This window comes from Protopterus annectens, chromosome 4.part0, assembly GCF_019279795.1.
Source record: "Protopterus annectens isolate FY-2018-M chromosome 4.part0, PAN1.0, whole genome shotgun sequence".
NCBI classification, from domain to species: domain Eukaryota; kingdom Metazoa; phylum Chordata; order Ceratodontiformes; family Protopteridae; genus Protopterus; species Protopterus annectens.
The window spans coordinates 245,713,534-245,736,852 of record NC_056733.1 but is presented as its reverse complement, the minus strand read 5'-3'; the positions used below and the strand labels follow the sequence as shown (position 1 = coordinate 245,736,852).

At 40.3% G+C, this 23,319-nt stretch overlaps 1 protein-coding gene across 1 annotated transcript in view; it reads right to left on the bottom strand.

Annotated features, from left to right (window-relative positions):
* Nucleotides 1-23,319, bottom strand: part of LOC122799284 (cytosolic arginine sensor for mTORC1 subunit 1-like) — a 467,271-nt gene that overhangs the window by 68,230 nt on the left and 375,722 nt on the right. The window contains exon 8 of the mRNA XM_044068241.1: nucleotides 10,220-10,314. Coding sequence (XP_043924176.1) covers nucleotides 10,220-10,314 — 95 coding nt within the window. The remainder of the gene's footprint in view (nucleotides 1-10,219; nucleotides 10,315-23,319) is intronic.

Below are 23,319 nucleotides of genomic sequence, written 5' to 3'. Positions count from 1 at the left end.
TTCATATATTAATTTTGTTATTAATAAAAAAGCTTTTTGTAATATATATAATTAAAAAATTTATATATGAATTTATTAGATAATATATGTAGAAAAATAGTTATGAATATTATTATTAATATTTTCAGTAAAATGTGATGAATTTGATGTAATGTTGATTTAATTGTTAAAATTGAATAACTGTATAACTGGATAAGCTGTTTGTGCTAATTGCTTCTGAATGTGTATGCATATGTATAAAAAGATGTGTGAAGCATACACTTTTTGTGATCCTTGAAGGCGAAAGGCCGAGGTACCAGATCGAGAGCTAATAAAGAAAAGAAAGGAATACTGGTAAAAGTGCTTGGATTTGTGTTTTTTGTGCTTAACTTGTGGTTCAAGAAGGTGTGTGCAAGAACATATTCCTTGTCTACTACCAAAACCAATCGTACTCCTCTCTATTATTCGCCTTCCTCAGCATGCTGGCACAGGAAAGAGTTCTGAGAATGCTACCTCCAAACAGTCTCTCCTGACATTGCTATTTCCAATCTACTATCCTGACATTTGTCAACCACATCACTGGACCAGACTGCCACCACCTTAGCTTCCTCTTTAATAGATCATGACAGCTGTGCCTACATGTAACAAACCTGCCCCTCCCTTGCATATCTAAACAAGTATTTTTCAACTCCCTTTTAAACTCACCATTGCATATCTACAATGAAAGGTTTTTCTTTCTTGGTTTTACCCTGCCCTACTATGGTCACCTTTTAACCTTCATTCTCTGACTCCTTCCTTTTTTAGCAATCATCTCCTTCCTACAGCGAAACAGATATACCTTTCTTATTTTCTTACTTCTCCCACATTCAGCACATGCTTTTAGAAGCTCATCCTTCCATGGTGAGGCAAGCTGGTATATTTTGTGATGTTTCACTGGGTACATTTTGTCTGAAGCAGAGTGCGTCATCTGTGTCCAACCATTGCCATTTGAGGTCATCTAGCATAAGAAAGGAAATCTATTATGAAGACTACACGATCACAAGATATGATGAGGTTCACTTCCTCTAGTACTACAACTGCATTAGATTTTAGACATCAAAGCAATTTTCTAAGTGGACTGTGCATTTCTTAGGATTTTGCAAACTGGCTCCAATGCTACTGCTGACCAGTCTGCATGGAGTTTTTTCAAGATCTCGCCAGTTGTTACACATCAGGAATGCACTAATGGGTCATTCATTCAATCAATCACTATCTGATTACCTGCTTAATAAAATTCAGGATACCAAGATGACTAAGCTTATTACAGCACTCACTAGGTGCACAACAGAGGAGCCAAGCCTGAAAGGGCTCTTAACCCACTGCAGGATGTGCACCCGTGTGCTCATGCACACACACATGCCTACAGGCTATTTTTAGGAGAGCCAATTCACCTACGGTGTACATCTGAGATAAGAGACCTGCAGTAAGGTCACATGCAAATAAATGGAAGAAATACAGACTCTGTAGAGAAGACATACCATCTGAGACCAGAACTAGAAAATCATGTGTTGTGAAGCTGCAACACTAACTGCTATGCCATTATATTGCCCAGGTGTGGGAAAATTTCCATTGTGTCATAACTTGTGTGATGGTGCTGACATGCATGGTATTAGTGAAGGAATCTAAAGCTGAGATTTGAGGAACAGCAGCCTGCTGTAATGAAGAAATGTTCTTTCACTACATTTTTGGAGATCCTTTTCCTTGTTGCCACAATTCTTCAATTACACAAAAATGAACTAGTCGAGCTGCTTATGAATATGCTTTGACGTCTGTTTCATTTCTACATACATTTAATATATCTACTTAATTTGCATCTAACCAATAAATATTTCTAAATGTTTAAGTCTTAACATACAATCAAATCTGAGCTTCACTTATGTACCCTATCGCACATGGTTACAATTTATTTTATGTTTCAAATTCAGCTTTCTGTATTCAAGTTATAACAGGCGATATTGCACTTCTGAAAGAAAAGCCATACAAGACTGGCCCTTTTGCCGCAGCTCATTATGACCAGAGTTGCCAATCTCCCTACAATACCCACACTAGTTAGAAGTTAATCAAAACCATCAATTTCAACTTCACTCTGGAGACAATTTTATATGCCAACTACCCTAAGATTTTATATACCAAACTATCCTGCTCGGTTGGAAACTTAATTCAGGCATTCTCTGCATGAACTTCGACCATGGTGTTTCCAAAGACCAAAACATTTAGTGACTATAGGTATACTGTTGCAGTTAGTTGGTAAATGATGGAATAAACCAGTTCACAACTTCTGATACGATTTCAAACAAAATTAACTTTCAAGAAACTTTACAAAATAAGTGGACTAGCAAATTATTACTTTTAACTCAATGCCATAAGTTAATTACTTGTCAAATTTTGTATATTTTTGCTTACTGATGAACACAAAATCATCTTTTGCATAATTAGCTACTTGTGTATAGTGTAAAACATCTTCTACATAATTTGGTAGTATGCAAGAACTGCTACTACTACTGTTTTATCTGGACATCTCTTACTATTTAATGTAAATTAATTTCTCACTATAGGAAAGTACAGTTGTGTAAAACCTTACCATAACGGCAGATGTCCTTCTCTATACTGTTCCAGTATTCATAACATTAGGGATCCCCTGCATAGGGTATTTCACTGCTGCAGTATTCATAACATCAGGAAGAGCGCCAAAGCTCAGAAGAAACTTGGGAAGAGGAAGGACCAGCAGAACTCAAGGAAGCCATGAAGGATGGCCCTAGCAAAACCAGCTCCAGCTCTGGAGATTCCATAAAACTTGCAGTGCTTAGGTCCAGGTAACTGCCTCAAGAATAGAGTTAGTATCCAAACCCTTGGAAAAAAGCACCAGAAGACGCCACAACTCTAGTAGAATGAGCCTTTACAGGGAAAAAGGCAAGTTCTTACCATGAAAAGAGCAACAAAAAGAAACAGCTTTTGAAATCCAAAAATAAATAGTCTGCTTGGATACAGCTAATCCCAAGACCTGGGATACAAGGAAACAAAGAGCTGACCAGATTATCTAATAGTCTTATTCTTATCCAAATAAAATCTGAATTGTCTATGTACATCCGTGTGCAGCACCTTCTCACTAGGCAGATTATGGAGAAGGAAAAAAAAAAGGGGGCAAATTAATGGACTGATTAAGGGAAGCTCATTCATCACCTTGGGCATAAAATGGAGTGGTAGGCAAGAACACCCTGTCCTTATAAAACACCAAAAAAGGAGGACAAACTCAATGAGGTGCTTATCTGGAAAGGCTTAGTGAAACCAGCAACGGAATGTAGGCATTCATACCAATAATCAAGGGACGGAGTCCGTACCGTCAGCAAAGAAGTTCTGAGGAGGGCATGCTTAGACATCACCTTTACATCCTATGCTACGAGAGAATTATGTGTGTGTGATGTACAACGTACCTTAAAGCAACCTAAGGTTTTGGTATACTGGTCGGACGTTGGGCTGCCCTAGGCAAGGGATCCCCCATGTTATAAATACTGAAACAGTGAAATGGAAGGACATTATATTCATAAAGAAGAATAACTCAGTCAAGCCCAAAACCCCTTTTTGAGCACATTTGGAGTTCACACCTATAGCGCCTTATGGTGTTCAGACCTTTTTGTGGATCTGGTTTCTTTAAGCAACTTACTAGCGTACAATGGGCAGCATTAGAAAGTGCAAGGAGTTAACAAAATGACACTAAGACAGTTAATAGAGGATGTCCCGCAGTACAGAAATGAATCACTACTTGTCACTTATTCACACTTTCATAACGGAGAACCCCGGATGATACAGAGGTTATGGAGGGATATGCCATTGTGGGAGACAGGGATATTCATTGTTAATGCCCATTTATATTGTACTATACCCAACATATATTTTAATGATTATGAAAATAAACAATATTTCCATATGTACGTAACACCACATAAAACAAGTGACTTACAAACTGATGCATGACATCAGGAGAAACCTTAGATGTTGTTGAAGAAAACAGTCCAGTGACATTTGCACTGTAAGTTGCACTTTTTGAATGAGATTCAGTTATTACTGTTGCTAATTATACAATTAAGTGTAGGTTTTCATATTTCTGTAAATATCTCAAACAGGCACACACAGAAAAATTTCTTGTTATATGAAAGCTTATGTCTGATTAATAAACGTTCTAACAATATATGTCTAGGTTGTACAGTTGCCAAAATATGAGCATTTGCTTGTGAAAGTTTTGGGTTCAAGTGCATTATAATGTTACAGTATTTATGCAAAGTCTATGAATGCACAGACTATAACCACACTATATAATACTTCTTACTGATAATATTGCTATTTGTGCAGTTTAATACTTTCTACTGTTCACAAAATATTTACGTCCATCTATCTTATGCCTTTTAAGTTTATTTTGCAAAAAATGTTCAGGAATGTAAGCTGTGTGCAAGGCTGACAGAGGTGTGACATTCCTCATCAAACAGGTGTTAATGAGAAAAGCAACATTCGCTTTTCCTGACAAACTGCTGCTACAGTGCATCTATCAACCGTTGAAGTCATTGTCTTGTGGCCCAGGTCCTGAACGGAAAGGGTCCAACCAGCCAGTTAAGAAATGTAAATAACTGCCTTCAACTATAAGATCACAAATGATGCAAATCATACTTCTAGGTTCTGTATACAATATCCAAATATAAAAGCCATGTTCACATATCTAATACCTGAACTTTAACACAGCTGTGTGTTGCTTTATAGGATTATCTTGTCATTTATGATTTATGTGCATAAACCTCTGCTGTTGTAGGCAAGTGTGCTTGAGCTATTATACATGCAATTAATACACGGTTTGCAATCTCATTTGCAATTCTTTAATCAAGAAACACAAATGTACTCTGAAGCAGGAAAAGTCTGTGCTCCAACCTTTATTAACCACTCTGGATCAAGTGGTATCATCTCAAAAGACTTCTTTAGAACCTGAAGTAATCATTGTAAAACCTTAACTTATATAGACACCCCAACACCAATGAAATGAAACCATTTACATCACATGACCTATTAAAAGCTAAAAATGTGAACACTTCACAAGCATTTGAGAAAAGACATTCATTAAAAAATGAGAAAATAATCTTTTGCACTCACCCACTTAATAAATGAATTATGTAGTAGTGACCATTTTGTGAAAATACTAATATTTTCAAAGTCCAGCTGCCTTTAAACACAAGTAGCTAGAGACCAACTTTAATTTAGGCGCAGATAAAAACGGGCTCCAAGCCTAAGCTGCCATAGTAGCTCACACTTTTCAACTTGACACTCATAACCCACTCTTTGGTTCTTTTCACCTTTTACAAAACTAAAAAAAAAAAAAAAAATTTTAACTCAGAAGATACTTCTTTCTGCTGATGTCAAAGGCGTTTGCCAATACATTTATGAAACGTGCGTTTTTCCTACATAAAAGCACTGACAGGAAGCACATGTAGTTAGGTAAACCAAGCCCTGTTATTACAATATTTACGTTTCCATATCCTCCTCACATACATCTCTGAACCCTCATGAATGTAGCTACATTGAGGGCAAGAGACACACTTTAATGTGCCGTAACCTTCTGAATCAGTGTGTGTAGGATTCAGGAACAAACTTAATGTTACTCATTCTTTTGTAAATGAAGGTTGGCTTATGGCTGTGTCAGGAAAACAATTTAAAATTTACCAGTTCTAACAACCCTTTTTCTGAATGTTACTACTACCAGGACCATATTGAAGAATCAAGGGCCTGTCAACTATTGGTGGATTTCACCCGTTCAGTTGTACCCTGCTTCTCAAGCAAGGATTTATAAATCCCCTCTTTGCTTTTACTAATAACCGTGTTTCTTGCTTTCCAGTTCTTTAGTTAAATTATTTAATCATCTTACTATTTTAAATTAGTAAATACTTTTCCAGTTGTATAGGTTATGCTTAAAAGGAAAACAGTGAGTCACACTGCTTAACATGCAGGGAGAAGTTTATGCCAAAGCTTTGGGAGACTGGGTTATAAACCTACCACATATGGTTAGCTTTAGCATGATGCTAACATGGCTTTGGGAGTCTCTGGGTTATAAACTTACCACATATGGTTAAAGCTTTAGCTTTTGCATGATGCTAACATGGGGAATGATGATGGAGACCTTTGTCCAAGTCAAAATGCACTGCTATCATCTACAACCTCCATAACCCTTTAAAAGTAATTTACCAGATTAGACAGGATTAAGCCAAACTGTTGGGGGTAAAGACTAAAAATTCTTCACAAAGTTAGTCATAACATGGTTTGTGGCTTAGCAGATGAAGCCTCAAGCTCTGCAATTAGCTGGGCCAATTGTATGGCCACCCTTATGGAGGGGCATCACCACTGGATTGCATCACTCATCAGGGGCAAAACCAGAAGCGATACTTAAAACAGTTTAACACTGTTAATTAAGCAGCCAGGTATACTGCCAGGTCCCATAGAGGGTATTTTTGGTCACAGTCAGTAAATTATCTTTAGAGGTAATTGGGGGTTAGGGATTCAGATGTTAAGACTTCATGTGAGGTTTCAGGGGTGACGTTTGTACTAAATTTGTTTGTGACGATATTCTCACGGTATCTTAGGTGACAATATGAATATGTTCAGAGTAATGTGCATTACTGTTTTAGTTTTCCGACATGGCTAAAGAAGAAATTAGAATTATTTTTGGCTTTACAGGCCAACCGAAACTCCCAGGCTACTTTACTGGACTGATTTTCCATTTTTCCAGAAAAATACTGGTAAATTCTAAATTCAGGTAATCTGAGACTTAGGGAAACTACATTTTTTGAAAGAATCTGGCACTTTAAACCAGAGCACTCATTCACTACAACCTGCATTTCTTCTTTTACTCAGTACTTATACTAGTCAAGCTTGCTTTGACTGTTCTGCATCTAGAATTTGTTTTAATTTTGCATATAGACATGGATTAGAAAATAAAATCAAGATAAAGACCAAAATTACACTTATAAATTATGGGTATAATTCCCGGATTATCATGAAAACAAAATTTCATTTTTTTTTTTTTTTTTTTTTTTTTTTTTTTGAGAACCATAAGTCAGTGCCCTTGCTGATGGTGCTGTTCAGTATTTATTTTATTTTATTTTTTTGTAATGTGTGTTTAACATTATCCTTAAGGGTAGGAGTTTTAGATCTGCAACAAAATTTAAGGAGCTTCTTTCTTTTTTGCACAATTTATTTATGGTGGTGGACCACCAGACTTGTTCATTTCTGAGTTTCCACTGATATTTAGTTCTGGTAAGGACTGCTCCATACGAGTATACATTTCCCCACTGAAGCCTGCTGCTGTATTAAGGTCAGGAATAGTGGAATCATAATCTACTTCTGATATTTCTTCACAGAGTCTAAGTTAAGGCTGGCAAGCTTGCAAGTCCCTTAGGTTCAGTGGGATTTTGGGAGTTTTAAGGATAAGGTCACAACTTTGTGGTCAGACATCACTGGGGAAAGAGCTACCAAAAAAGTTGCGCAAGAGGCAGCTATATTTGTAAGAATCAGGTCAAGAACGCAGTGTCTTCCATTAGCTTTAGTTATCAACTGCTCGAGGTAGTTTCTGTTTGTGGATCCCCAAGAATCTGCCTGAAAGAACAGCTGCAATTGGATCTAAATGTAAAAAAAGCTCCAAACCCCAGTACACTCTCTATAGTTAAATAAAGCCTCAACTAACTATAAAGACATAGGTATTTTCTGAATGCAGAGTGCCTCAAAATCAGGGAATTTGTTTAGACTTCTGGCATTGAGAACAGCCACCTTAATGTGACTTGATTTTGGAAATTCCACACTAATTTAGAAAAATGCATATAAATAGCAGTCGCTATCAAAACCAAGTATCTTGGGACATTCAAAAGTAAACCACCTGCTGGAGAAGCAAGACAAATATTAAAGCAAATTAACAACATATGTTTTTCGACTGCAAAGTTATTAAACATTTTTGGGATAAAAAACAATGTTTTTTTACAGGCTCTATTTAATAATAAATTTACCCTGACTAAATCATTAATTTTATTCACCAACACCAGACTGTGTAAAGAAAGCTAATGACCTGCTTTTGTGGAGTATGCTATCAATTGTGAGGAAGACAATCACCAAGAATTTGAAAAATGAGTGGACTCCCAACAATGAAAGACTTCACAAGTATTGTAACCGTTTGTCATTTAGAATGTCTAACAATCAAGATGAGAACAACCAGAATCACTACTTCTTACATCTGGATGAGATTTTAGAGATCTGCTAAACAATCACAAACTTATTGAAATAAAGGCTCTTTCAAGAACATTTAAAGTTTTGGAAATATAGTAGACACCTTTGTAAATAGTTGCTTTAATTGTGATTTTTTTTTTTTTACTTAGCTTGCTTGCTTAAATGTTCTATTTGCAAACATATTTAAACTTTATAGTAAGTAGTTTGTTAAAATGAATAAAAACTATTAATATTGCCACTGTTTCTGGGCAAACAGTTTATGTGAAGAAAGCATTTTAAATATACTTGCCCTGGATGCAAAAATGTCATAACAGTTTACTATGGGAACATCAATCCTCACAATTTCAAATCCAGCAATAGAATAGAAAAAAGAAAACCTGCAATGTTGAACTCCCACACTTGTCCTATCTAGCAGCAGGGAATTTCTGGATTCAATATTTTCCCCGGTTGTAGGTTTTGGGGGGTTCTATTTGTTATGCATGGGTTCCACATTGTGAGGATGGATGTTCTCACAGTAACCTTTTTTTTTTTTTTTTTTTGTGCATGGTATTTATTTCAAGACAATGTGACTTGGCCACTGGCAGTCGTCCCCCACTACTGACTGGGAATATTTTTCTCAAACACAAAAAAAAAGTTTGGAAGAGGAGACAGGTAGGTGATTCTTCACCTCTAACAATAGAAAACATCTCGACCCTCTTCTGAATTTATTCTGTAAACTTCTGAGAAACTTTCTGAAATAGAACATCTTTTAAAGCAGCTTCAGGCACAGTCTAACACATCTTCTAGGCTGACTCTCACAGGGCAGGTGGTGGAGGCAGAAGTCCTGGTGAAAGCATTTGCAGCAGCAGAGCTAGGCAGACACTGAAGACAGTATGAAGTTGTGCTTCATTTCTTTCACTGGACTATTCCCTGGATAGGCCTGCAGCTGTGGGAAGGACTCCTTCCATCAAGTCCCATACCAGGCACTCTAAGCGACGACCTTCTTACAAGAAAGTGAGGTAAAGAAAGCTTTCCCCACCTGAGTTTGTGTGGCTGAGCTAAAATTCTGGCACATTATGCTCCTCTCAATGGCAGCGAAGACAATGCTGATGTGGTTCTTGGTTTGTGATTCAGCAGCCACTGGCAAAGGTCAGGACTGAGATAAGAGGTGTGTAAGTTGTGTAACATCTAAGAGATATACTTCTCACTCTTCCCTGAGGGAGGGATACAAGGGAGAAAGATCAGCTCTAGTATGGTCAAAAACAGATTTAGATTCTAAAAGATCCAAGTATTAGGGAACATTAGCCACACCTTCACAATACTTAACATGGGGAGAAAAAACATCTGAATCAGGATCAATTCATGAACAGGAGAACCTTGTACAAGTTTCAAAATCCAGATGTCCCACACATCTGCTGGCATGGGGGGGGGGGGTGGCTGACTCATGCTAGCCCCCCCCAAATATCCATCTTCATTGCAGGTTGACATCAGAATGGGTCAGTTTTGCACTTTCACATGTTAAACAGTGCAATAACGTGACAAAACAATTGATTTTTAATCTCGCAAAAAATACATGCAGCAGTTGCAGTAGCAAGATATTATTAATCCAGAAAATGCACTACTCTAAAATCGAGGAGACCGATGAGAAAAGCTACACAAATGACTACAGGCAGTGACGGGGGTGAGAGCAAGATTACTACAGGTGGAAAGAAGAGATTTTACGTTCTACTAACCACACACTTATCCAATAATTTGCTTTGTTTATATTACTTAAAGTCACATCTGATTCTTATATGGTTGATCTACTAAATAAGATGCATCTGACATCATAAATTCAACAAAACATTTTCTTGTGAATTACAAGTAATTAACTATGTCTCCTGTGACCAGTCTCTTTAATCAAATGACTTCACTTCAAAGGAAACAATTCTGCCTCTTCACAAATGTTCCGTGCCCCTGTCTCATTACAACTCACCAGAGCATGATCGAATTTAAAGGTGCTGATGTAGTAAGCTGAAATATCGGCATCTGCCAAAGGTCTGGAGATCTGAGCTACTATTCCGCACTCCTCTAAACAAAGTAAACCAAAAGAAATGGAACTTGGATAAATAACTTAAAAGAGCACAAATATTCAATAAACACACGAACAATTACCGTGGCAAAAAAAGTTATCTAATTGTTAAACACCATTATAAATTTGAGTGATTTTTTTCATTGTATAAAGAACTGTCTGCACTGGACGTGTAAAGTCATTGTGGCATTGTACATTTTCATAGGTCTAACACAAGCATAATACTTTTACAAAAAATGCATTATAGAAAAATTAAAAATGTCATCAATGGGCATTTGGGCAGGTAATAAAAATAGTTACAAACAGAAACAAATTGCAGCTTTTTTATCTTCAGTCAGTAAATTACTTAATACTGATTATGTCTAGGAGTTCAAGACCCTCAAATGCATGCATTTTGACCCCTTTTTTGCCCTGCATATAAATATACATTTTTTATCATATCCTACATTCACAAGCAATAATGTTTGGGCAAGATGCAACAGCTGCTGCCTGATTTTTCTGCAAGAGAAAAGGTACCAAAATGGCTGATGTACTCTTACCCAACAAGCTGATCTATGACAGGAGCCTCCTTGATGAGTCTTTGGTTGGGCATATCTTCAAGCACGTTTCCTAAGCCCACCAGTTTGCCCAGTACCACTAGGCAGCAGCTTCCCACAAACCAAAGAGCTATAAAGATTTGACAAGTGCATTATCTAACAACTAATGTAAAAGTATATACTCACTCTGCTTTCTTGGGGCCCCAACAGCCAAGGCTGGAAGAGAAAACACTTATCCACTTTGGGGATGGAAGGAGGAGATTCCTGACCCCATGGGGGTGCTCTCAGAAAAGCTTATTTGGCAAGAACATATCAGTTATACCAAACACTGTGAACCCTCTGTTCTTGGTAGAGATGAATTCCCACGCAATTATGATGCATGACCTTCCAGGTCTTTCCACTGTAAGTGCACAGTTCAAACAGTGAGCCTTGGAGTATTTACAAAGCTTGAGTCAGGATTGGGAGGATGATGCTTGACAAAGGTGTGCACAGACAGCCCAGTGGCCAAGACAGAGACCTGAAATGGAGACTAGCTCAGTGGCTGTGGCAGAAATGTCCACACTGCAGGCATGCACTAGCCATGCCATGGCTGAGACAGCAAAGGCAGAGACATAACATGCAGGGGACAGCCCAGTGGCGAAGACATAAATGTCTGACACAGACATGCATCAACAGTCCAGTGGCCATAGCACAGATGTCTGAGATACAGGTATTCAACACTGGATGTAGCCACTTTAGTTTAAGATGCTCTAACTGCAGCATTTGTTAAGGGGGTGGCCAGCAGCCTCGTGATAAAAAAAAAAAAACAAAAACTAAATTTCCTTGGGAAGTGTCTGCTCTAACAATAAGCTATCCCCCCTGAAGATCACAAAGGAGATGAACAACCAAATTGCATTCAAAAACTCCATTATCTGTTGAACATAACACCAGAGTTCATGGTGCACATCCATAGTGCAAAAGATCCTTGTCTGCCCAAGCTTCTGCCTATATGACAAACAGGTAATTTGTTTAACACAAAATATGAAACCAGCTTAGGAATGAAATGTGGGTTCATAGAGAACAGAACGTTATCCTTGTGACACACTAGATAAAATTTCCTATGAACAAATTCCACAACCACCAATCCCAAAATTAAAGAAAAAACAAGGTACAGATCCAACATTTTATTACACCAGTTCCTTGGCCAAATAGCCTTTTTCCTATGAACGAAAGCCTGAAACACCTAAACCCCACAAGATGAGTTGACCATCAGGAAGAACATTTTTCAAGAAGTCAGTTTTAATGCAACCAAGCCAGCAGGCTCAAAAAAAGTGGATGGGTCCATCTATCAACCATGAAGATTGGGTCCTATGGCATATCACACAACTGTCCATAATGTTGCTGAATGCCCAGATTATTTCCTCAGATATTTGACAGATTCTCATTAAATTTGTGGTTTGCTGACAAATCAATGAAGATTGCAACAACAGAGTACTAAATAACACTTGCATTTCCGACTTCATGCCCATCAGAAAATGCATGCTAGCATAAAACCTGTTATTGTAGCAACTTTCTGAAAGAGCAATATTTAAAATCTGTCCCCAGTTTTGTCCTTTTATTCTCTCAGTATGTTTGTTTGACTTTGTCTTGATTTCTGAAGCAAAGATGTTGCGAGATTCTTTGAAGGATAGATATGCAACACTTTAAGAAGCTGCTTGATCAACCAATGATGGGTTACAATTCTGCCCTCCAGAAGGGTCTCTATAAGCAAATACAGCTGGCAATCACCTTCACTATAACAGAGGCCCAAATCACAAAAGTGCTTAACAAAAGTCGGGATCATCTGCAAACTCAATCAGAATGACATTACTATTCAGCTCTAAAGGAGACCATTTCCACTCAAAAGCAAAGACCTGATGAGTGGAGTGTTTTGTGGCAGTCGGAATAACTTCTGCATCTTACCAGCACAATCAGATCTATATCAGATGCCAGGCTTGCTGTGGTGGCTAGATGTTATCCCATCAAACCCAGTTAATAGAACACTATCTTCTGTGAGGTTTATTTTTTCTGAACTTTTAAAGAAGATAATTAACATCTAAAGTTTTGGACAGCTTATTACAGTTGCTTTGAATTCTGAACTTAAGAGATTTTTATTGCTTTGCTCCAACAGCTATGAAGTGAAGTTAGTCTGCTATTTCCACGCTGGGGAGAGCTATCTCCTTGCATCTCTGCTGTTGTTTATGTACCCATCTCATCTGTGGGGACATCCTAGGGTTGGACTGGGAGTGCTTCCTGTACCACATGAAACTTGGTAGCCTAAAAACAACCTAAAACAATTGCCTTTTCAGCTACCAAGGTGCAATGAGAACTTGTTTGTGTGTTTTTTGCCTGACATTTGCTACAAGACATGTAAGCAGCTGAAATGCATACAAGAATCTCCTGTGCTACAGGAAGGGAGAATGTGTTCATCTTTATCTCTCACCTACACTATAGTACGGAGCAGAAGAGCAGGGCCAATTCCTCCAGAATGAAAACCAGTTGATGACCATAGCTAGGCACAACCCTAAATTCACAGCTCCAAGAAGGAAACAGCAATTCCAAGCACTCTCCCATTTCTTCACTTCTCTGGGAAGGGGAAATACTTAATATATTGGTCATCTCTACAGTCCACTGCCATTTTGTTTAGGTAAGACAGAGTGAGTGTTATCAGACAGGGAAAAAGGTTCCTGATGCAGCAGTTTTCTAAAGCCATTAGGGTCACAAATGCTATACTTGGCTCTAAATGATAAAGGGCCATATCCTTTCATTGTGTGTAAAACTACATGAGCTCCCCAACTCAAAAAGTACAGTTGCGTACACTTACCATAAATGTAGATGTCCGAGTATATTCACTGTTGCAGTCATTACATTTGGGTAATCTGCTGGCAGGTTGCCCTCAGTCGGCCTGATTAACAAAGTCTTGGGTCCTGCATCAGTTGCTGTCCCTTCTTCCATGACGTCAGGTTGTCAGGGGTATAAAATGCCATTACATCAGTTTTTCTTGCCCCAGATGTCAGGTGCCCCCCAAATGGGGAGCAAATAAAATTAAAAACACAAACAATATACCTCCAATCTCAAAAGCAAATACACCAAAAGGGCTTTTAAGCATAGTGAAAGAAAGTATAGGTATAGCCAAAGAAAAATAGGGGGCTGGAGGGAGGGTAACCAGGACTGCAACAGTGAATACACTCGAACATTTACATTTATGGTAAGTGTACACAACTGTACTATGTTCTTTGTGTTTCACTGTTACAGTCTTTACATTTGGGTAGATTCCCAAAGCTATGGTTGGGTGGAGGGAATTATAGAGCATTAGGACCAGCTATAAGGCCCTGCAGGACAGCAGTGGCAAAGCCAGCTCTGGATTTAGAGAAAAGTGGTAAATGGTAATGTTTGGTGAACGTATGAACTGAGCTCCAGGTAGCAGCTTCTAGAATGTCCCTGGTAGGAACACCTCTGAGAAAGGCTGTAGAAGTAGATGCAACCCTGGTGGAATGGGATCTGATCCCCTGGGGGATAGTTTTTCCATGGGGCATATAGCAGAAATGAATACAATGGCTTGTCCATTTTGAAATGGTTTGCTTTGAAATGGCCTTTCCCTCAGCCCCTGCAGCAAATGCCACCAGCAGTTCAGATTTTGAGATTTTGTCCTGTTTAAGTAAAATCTAAGTTGTCTGTGTACATCCAACGACTGCAGAATCCGCTCCCCCTTGTTCTGTGGATTGGGAAAGAAAGTTGGCAAATGTATGGTCTGATTAAGAGCCACACTGGATACCACCTTAGGCATGAAGGATGAATTGGTCCTGAGAGATACCCTGTCTGCATGAAAAATGATGAAAAGCTCCACTGCCATAAGAGCCTGTAATTCGGAAATCCTTCTAGCTGAAGTGACTGCTAAAAGGAAAGCGGTTTTCCAGGAGAGAAATTTTAAGTCTGCAGTAGCAGCTGGCTCGAAAGGAGAGACAGTGAGTTTCTCCAATACAAAATTAAGTTGCCAGGCAGGGGTTGGAGCTCTCCTGGGTGGTCTTATGTTTTTGGCAAATCTAAGATACTGCTTTAGCAGAGGATGGGAGAACAGGGGAGGTTCTGTGTTGTAATGAGCTGAAATGGCTGAGGCATGGATTTTTATGGAAGAAAAGGACAGGACCTTGTGAAGCATCTCAGTTAAGTACTGTAAAGTCTGAGGAATGTTGGGCAGTGCTGTGCTTATCCCTTGAGATTGATTCCAGGCACAACATCTTTTCCATCTGTCAGCATAAGATTTTCTAGTGCTAGGCCTTCTCACCTCCAAAATGACATCCATCACAGGCTTGCTGAGGGATGCTAAGGGTGAATTTAGGTGATTAGCCAAGCAGCAAGATACAAAGTTTGGAGCAGAGTGTGCAGAATTTGGTTGTTCTGCTGAGACAGTAAGTAAGGTGTCTGAGGCAGGTGCCACGGTGGAAGGTGTGGCGCATTGCGCAGGAGTGGGTACCAGTGTTGGCGAGGCCAGTCTGGAGAATCAAAATAATTTTTGGTTTGTCCTGTTTGACTTTTATTAGAACTTTGGAGAGCAGAGGCAAAGGTGGAAAGGCATAGACTGATAGGTTTTTTCCAGGTGAAGTATAGTGTGTCCACTTTCCAGGCTTTTTTGTTGTTAGTTCTTGTGCAAAATTTGCCCAACTGATAGTTCTGGGGTGAGGCAAAAAGATCCATGTCTGGGCTCCTCCATTTGCGTGTCAACATGTTGAAAATCAGTGGTTCCAGTTTCCATTTGTGTGGGTCCATGAGATTTCTGATTAGTTCGTCTGCCAGAATATTCAGCTTCCCTGGCAGGAATTGAGCTTGTAGTTGTACTTGAAAGGTCAAGGTCGTGTTCCACAATGCTATGGCTAGTCTGCAAAGGGGGTAGGAGTGTGTATCCCCCTGCTTGTTTATGTACCACATAACCATGGTGTTGTCTGTCTATCATTAATTGTCCTGGATGAAGATGGTCTTTGAGGGCTATCAGTGCATTCTGTACAGCTAGCATTTCTTTTTGATTGGTATGAAGGTGCATTTGATTTGTGCTCCATTTGCCCTGAATGCACTTCCCTGCCAGATGCGCCCCCCAAGCATAGTCTGATGTGTCTGTAGTTAGGGTTTGGGCGGCAGGGGGTGGTGTGAATGACAGTCACTTGTTTTGGTGGCAGGCCTCTGCCCACCATAGGAACTGTAGTTGCAGGCAAGGTATGATAGGAATCATTATTTCCAGACTGTGACAATGCTGACTCCATAAACTTTTTAAGTACCACTGACGTTTCCTCATATGCAGTCTTGCATATGGAATTAGAAGAATGCAGGAGGCCATGAACCCCAAGGCTTGCAGTATTTGCCTTGCAGAAAGCAGGGTATTTGTGGCCACCTTTTGGAAGTAAGTCACCAAATGAATTTGCTTCTCTGGCATAAGGAAAGCCATCTGGGCAGTTGTATTCAAGCTTGCACCCAGGAATGTAATTTTTTGAGAGGGCACCAGATTTCTTTTCGGTTATTGTGTACCCTAGACAAGTTAGAACCCTTTTTACAAACGCCAGATGGTTTAGAAGAGAGTGTCCTTGTTTTCTGCCTGAATTAGACAATTGTCCAGATTTGGATATATTTGAACATTTCTTTGCCTGCAAAATGGAATTACTGGAGCCAGGCACTTTGTAAAGACCCTGGGCACAGTAGATAAGCCAAAGGGAAGTGCAGAGAACTGGTAATGCAAGTAGCCTGCTTTGAAGCGGAGGTATCTTCTGCAAATTCCCTGATTGGGATTATACAGGTAAGCCTCTTTTAAATCTAGAGTCGTCAACCAGGCATTGTTGCCTAGCATAGGAAGTAACTGGTGAAGAGTCAGCATCTTTAATTTTGGAATGTGCAGAAAGGTGTTTAGAGTAGATAAGTCCAGGGTTGGACACCATGATTTGTCTTTTCTGGGTACCAGGAAAAGTCTTGAATAGAAACCTGGTCCCTTTTCCTCTTCTGGTACTGGTTGAATAGCCCCCATGCTCATGAGGGAAAGTATTTGTTTCTGGGCCTCTGCCTGCTGATTTGGGGGTAGGTCTGGCCATCCGTCTGGAATTGGCAATGTGTGAAAGTGAAATCTGTATCCCTGGGATACTATATTTAAAACCCATTTGCCCTGGGTTATAAGTTATCAGTTTCTTGCATGAAGAGCCAGTTTTCCCCCCAAATGGACAGTTAAAAGGTAAGTGCTTGGTAAGTGTAAAGGGAAGTCATTGAGACTGCTTACCATAGGGAGGTGTCTTGTTGTTTCCAGATTTGGAAGAGGAGGCACCCCATTGTTTTGTTCTGAAAGTCCCTTGTGACTGAAACCTAGAGCCTTTGGAATGTCTGGGTTTGACTTGAGTGGCTCTCGAAGGAACTGGAAAGGACCAATCCTTAGTAGGCCAGTGCCTGCTAAATCTTGGAGGTTGCACTTGTAAGAAATCTTTCACAGTTGGCATAGATTTAGCTTCATCTTCCATCTTTTTTAAAACTTCTTCAGCCTTATTACCAAAGAGACGGTCCTGTTGTAAAGGAGCATCCGACAATTTTGCTTTAACATGATCAGGCAGATTTTGCTCTGAGCCAAGCATGCCTTATTAGCACAGACCCAGTTACAGCAGCCCTGCAAGAGGCCTCCATAGAATCAAAACCACATTGCAAAGTATGTTTTCCAACTGGTTCAGCTGAATGCAATAAATCCTGTAAATCTTTGTTTTCCACACAGTCAGAAATTAACATAATTTTCTGTTTAAGTAGTCCCATGATATGCTGTTGATATTTTAGCATATGAAATTGACAGTTTAAAGCCCTGATTGCCAAGGTTGCAGAAGTGTAAACCTTCTTACCCCATCTATCCAGTGCCCTGGAATCTTTATCAGAAGGGGTAGGATTTTTAGCTGCAGAAGCCTTAATGTCCTTGGGACCCTGAGAAATGGTTTCAAGATCTGCAACAGGATTTTTGAAAAGGAATTTGTTGGAGTCAGGGACCCTGTAGTATCTGTCTGGCTTACAAGGAGCCAGAGGCAGGGAATCGGGAGCCATGCTGGATTCTGAGAAAACATCAACAACAATGTCTAGAACAGGAGGTATAGCCAAAGGCCTATGCTGAGGAAGAAGAAGAAAATCCCCAAGTCTCTTTTTAGATTCAGAGAAATCCTGACTTTCCCAGTGGAAATGTTCCCTTAAGGTATGTAAAGTTTCCCCAAAAGAAAAATCCTCAGGAGGAGAAACAGAAGGAATGGAATCTTCTGCATCAGAGTCCTCATAAGTAGGTATAGACAATTCCTGTTCATTAGAAGAGTCAGAAGAAATAGAATCCTGTTCAGAAGATTCATAATCAATGCCTTGCCTAAGCCTCTTAGAAGGGGGGGTGGCTACCCCTGATCAGAGTAATTAAATCTTCAGCCATTTTGATAATTTGTTTTTTAGACATAGGGGCCTGTACATGTGGCCCAGGCGTCGTTTTTTTATGCATAGGTCAAGATTTTAGCCTTAGTTTTGAAGATGGCATTGGTCTACTATACAAATCTGTAGGCCTGAAAACATCCTCAGAAGCCAGTGCCTGCACAGCAGCTCCGGACCCATCCAAGGTAGAGACATCCGCGGGTTCCATAACTGAAGCATTTCACGGCATACCGGACTCCAAATGGGTCTCAGTAGAGGCCTGCGAATCAGAAGTAGCGGGTATCAGGGGCTGCGAAAGAGCCTCACTGAGCACCGGCGAACTGGTGACTGGGTTAGAAGCATTGTCAGCAGTTTTGGACCTCAACGGCCTGTCTCTGTCTTTTTCTTTGCGTTTTTTTAGGTATTTCAGTAGTCGGATTTCTAACAGGCGACATTTCTGGATAATTAAAGCGTGAGCCAAAATATTTAAAAGAAAAAATGTACCAACGTTGGATAGTGCGTTGATTAAATAAAGCACAAAACCGACAACAAGGTACGTTATGGTCAGAGCCTAGGCAAGGAATACAGTACAAATGAAAATCCTTATGAGGTATTTGCTTCCTACAAGTACTGCAATTATTAACTTTTACTGATATTGGTAAGGAGCAAGAAAAAGTTTCCTCAACGGGGTACTTAGCTTTTTAGTTGAAGACTTCGGATCTGAAACTCGAAAACGAAAATTTCAGTAGTCGGCCGACCGGCACTTGCGAACTGCTTCTGCTTCGGGCACCGCGCGGCAAGAAAGACTGATGTAATGGTGTCGGCTGCGTGCTTTATACCCCTGACGTCATGGAAGAAGGGACAGCAACCGACGCAGGACCCAAGACTTTGTTAATCAGTCCGACTGAGGGCAACCTGCCAGCAGATTACCCAAATGTAATAACTAACAGTGAAACACGAAGAACATCCTAAGAATCCATCTTCAGAACCCTTGAGCTATTCAAGTGTAGCACGGTAAGAGAAAGGACTGACCGTCAAATGAATTGTGGAACTGGCAAAACGAGGAACTCGTGGTTAAGTTGCTTGAATTACTTAAAATCATGCAAGTATATAATAGGGTCATGGACAGATACACTTGCAATAGTAATAAAGGAGGAGAAAGATTGCCATCACAATACAAATTTACTTCAATTTTAAACCATTACTATAAAAACAGTCTATGAAAATGACAGTTTAAAGGTTGCAAAACTGGCACTAGAACTGAAAGACAGTGATTCTTTGTGTTGTTATATAGCTAAAGAAGCTTTTGTCTCCTTCCCCCAACTCCTTCTGCAGTCCATTTCATCCTGTACCATTACTGTTCTATTTACTTATTTGTATCCTACCTCTCTACCCCCAACTCTGTTCCTTATAGCCTTTCTTTGCTCTTTTGCTCAAACTGCTTGCTTTGGCACACTGGCCTGGTCTTCTTTCACCTCTTCATTAAATCATCACCCATATCCAGCTTTGAGTAATATATCACTGACCTATGCACATAATCTGTTTACTCCCTCAGTCGGACTCTCATTCACTTCTGACCCTCTCCACTTGGTTTTGATGGTTCTTCCCCATGCCAAGTGGCACAGTGGCATAGTCACAGTTGGCCAAGATGCCTTCAATAGATATTGATTACCTATGGCCACTAGGTTGAGACCACATTCAAAAATATGTCCATTTCAGAGCAGTCACATTCCAGCTGGATGAACCTCTGATGCTCCGAAAACATAAATCAACCCCCTTCTTCTCTACCATGGAACTCTGAATCTCCCAGACTACACCTGGAAAATTCTGATCTCCCAATGCTACAGTGGTCTTTCCTCATGCCCACATCTTTTTATTTTCTCCAGTCTCTAATCCTCCTCCTCCCTCTGTTGTCTGTGAACCAATATATTCTATCAGTTCACCAGTACGAGTCACGCTTCTCAAAACATTAATGGTATGGCACTCATCTGTGGGATCAATAGTGTGTGACTTAACATCTCCCAGAAAAGAAGAACTGGCAGCAAACTTGGGACTGCCCCTTCCTCCATGATGGTTTGACCACAGAGTTGACATATCTAATTAGTGGGGGGTGTTGGAGTGCAGGATGACTTGCCCCCTGGAAAAAAATTTTGTGAATGTTTACCTCTGAAAGCAGTTAGCTTTTGGGAGGTTTTGCTCATGTTTGACTGCTACTGAGGTGATCGCAGAGGAGCTGAACATCTGTCAGGGAGCTTTAATCAGCACATATCCCCATTTTCCATCTTACGGTTCGAGGACCATCTGCTCTCTTGTTCTATTCATGAGGTAGTGCCACCCTCTGTGACCTCAGATCTGATGCCCTCCTTTATGGAGATCATATTATTCTGCCATTCCTAAATGCACTGCATCTGTGCACCTTATGTCAATTGTCATGGTTTTGTGATTTGAACAATGTCTATGCCCATCACTGCAGAGTTTTCTTAACTAGACTCCTTACACTGCACAATACTATCCCGGCTGTGCTCAGAATCACTTATATTAGCTCATCTGCTACTCTATCTTTCTTCCTCCTCCTTTCTACTGCCCCCCATGCATCTGTGATAAGTCCTTCTACCATCTTAGAAAATATAATCTTTGAGGTGTACCTTTTCAACCCAGCTCTAAGTAGCTCCTTTTCTAAGTTAAGATGGAATTAATCCCCTGGCACAAAACTGGTCACCTTACCAGATGTCTCCCTGCCTTCCTACCAGCTCCATTCCCCTTCCTTTCCCTCATCTGCTGCCATAGCCATTAACTACATTCCTGAATCCTCTCTTTCCTCAGTGTTCTGGTGCCGGTAACATATCTAAGCATGCAACTTCCAACTCACTTATGGGCATCCCTTTGCTGCTTCTCTCCCTGCCTGTTACCATTTCAGTAGCCTCCTCATAGATTACACGTGACAACATGCATCACAAAGTACAGTTGTGTACACTTACCATAAATGTAGATGTTCGAGTGTATTCACTGTTGCAGTCCTAACAAATGTGTTATCTGGCTCCTGGTAGCCCTCAGTCGGCCTGAATACCAGAGTCCTCAGTATATGATGTCGGCTGTAAATCTGACGTCAGAACGTCAAGTATAAAAGGAAGGAAGCAGACGCCATTTAGTCAGTTTTTCTTGCCTTAACTGTCAGGAGCCCCCAAAAGAAGGCTAGACCAGGAAGGAAACATCCTGGAAACATACCGTCCAAAAAATTTAAGACCTAGTCTGTGCCTCAGGAAAAAAGGGGGAATGGAGGGTGGGAAACCAGGACTGCAACAGTGAATACACTCAAACATCTAAATTTATGGTAAGTGTACACAACTGTACTATGTTCTTCATGTTTCACTGTTGCAGTCCTAACAACTGGGTTGATTCCCAAAGCCCAGGAAAAAACAAAGAGACGAGGAATAACCACAGATTAAAGGTTGGTAAGGAGGCCCTGCAAAACAGCAGTAGCAAAACCAGCCCTGGATTTAGAAAACAAAGGTAGACTGTAATGCTTTGTGAAAGTATGGACAGAAGACCAAGTCGCTGCTTCTAGAATATCCTTAGTAGGCACACCTCTCAAAAAAGTTGCAGAGGTAGAGGCTGCTCTAGTAGAATGGGTCCTAATAGTCAGAGGAGGAACCTTTCCATACTATAGGTAATCCATTTGGAAATGGTTTGCTTAGAAATAGCTTTACCTTGAGACCCAGGAGCAAAACTAATCAACAACTGATCAGACTTCCGAAAGGGTTTAGTCCTGTCTAAATAAAATCTCAGCTGTCTATGAAAGTACAGTTTTGTACCTACCATAAATGTAGATGTTCGACTGCTAATACAGCTGCAGTCATAACTGATGGGTTCTCCTGCAGTCAGGCAGGTCCTTGATCGGCCGAATTCCAAAGTCTAGGTCTGGTGTCGGTTGTCGACGCTTCTTCCCTGACGTCAGTGCGACAGGGGTATAAAAGAACCAGCCGACGCCATTTTCTTCAGTTTTTCTTGCCCCAGATGTCAAGTGCCCCCAGAAGGAAGGCAATAAATAAATTTGTGTAATAAAGCAATGCCATATAATCCAAAAAACAGTAGTTGCAAGCAAATACACCATAAATGAATACCCCAATCAGGTTGTATGAAGAGGTGTTAGCCAATAGGCCTGTCCCAAGAGGGGAAGGAGGGAGGGAAACCTGGACTGCAGCTGTATTAGCACTCGAACATCTACATTTATGGTAGGTACAAAACTGTACTATGTTCATCGTGCATACAGCTGCAGTCATAACTGATGGGTAGAATTCCAAAGCTAGGAAAGGGGTGGTAGGCACTAGGTGGAACTAGGAGGAGCCAGGATGCCCTGCAAGACTGCAGTGGCAAAGCCTGCTCTAGTTTTGGAGTATAATGGTAGGTAGTAGTGCTTGGAGAAGGTATGCACAGAACTGCAAGTGGCTGCTTCCAAAATATCTTTGGTAGGAACTCCTCTGAGGAAAGCTGCAGAGGTAGCTGTGGCCCTTGTGGAGTGAGATCTGATGACTGCAGGTACAGTTTTGCCATGAAAAGAGTAACAAAAACGTATTCAGTGGGCTATCCATTTTGAGATTGTCTGTTTGGAAACTGGCTTCCCTTGAGCTCCTATAGCATAGGACACAAAGAGCTGTTCTGATTTTCTGAAAGGCTTTGTTCTGTCCAAATAACGCAGTTGCCTGTGGATGTCCAAGGAATGTAGTAATCTCTCACCTTTGTTTTGAGGATTAGGATAAAAGGTAGGTAAGTGTATAGCCTGGTTCAAAGCTATCCTGGATACCACTTTTGGCATAAAGGGCGGGTTGGTTCGTAAACTCTGTCCTGATGGAAGATGATAAAAGGCTGCACAGCCATGAGGGCTTGTAGTTCTGATACCCTACGAGCTGAGGTAATAGCCAGAAGGAAAGCTGTTTTCCAGGACAAATATAGCAAATCTGTTGAGGCAGCTGGCTCAAAAGGAGGCAAGGTCAGCTTTCCTAGTATGAAATTGAGGTCCCAAGCAGGTATTAGTTGTTTCCTTGGGGGTTTTATATTCTT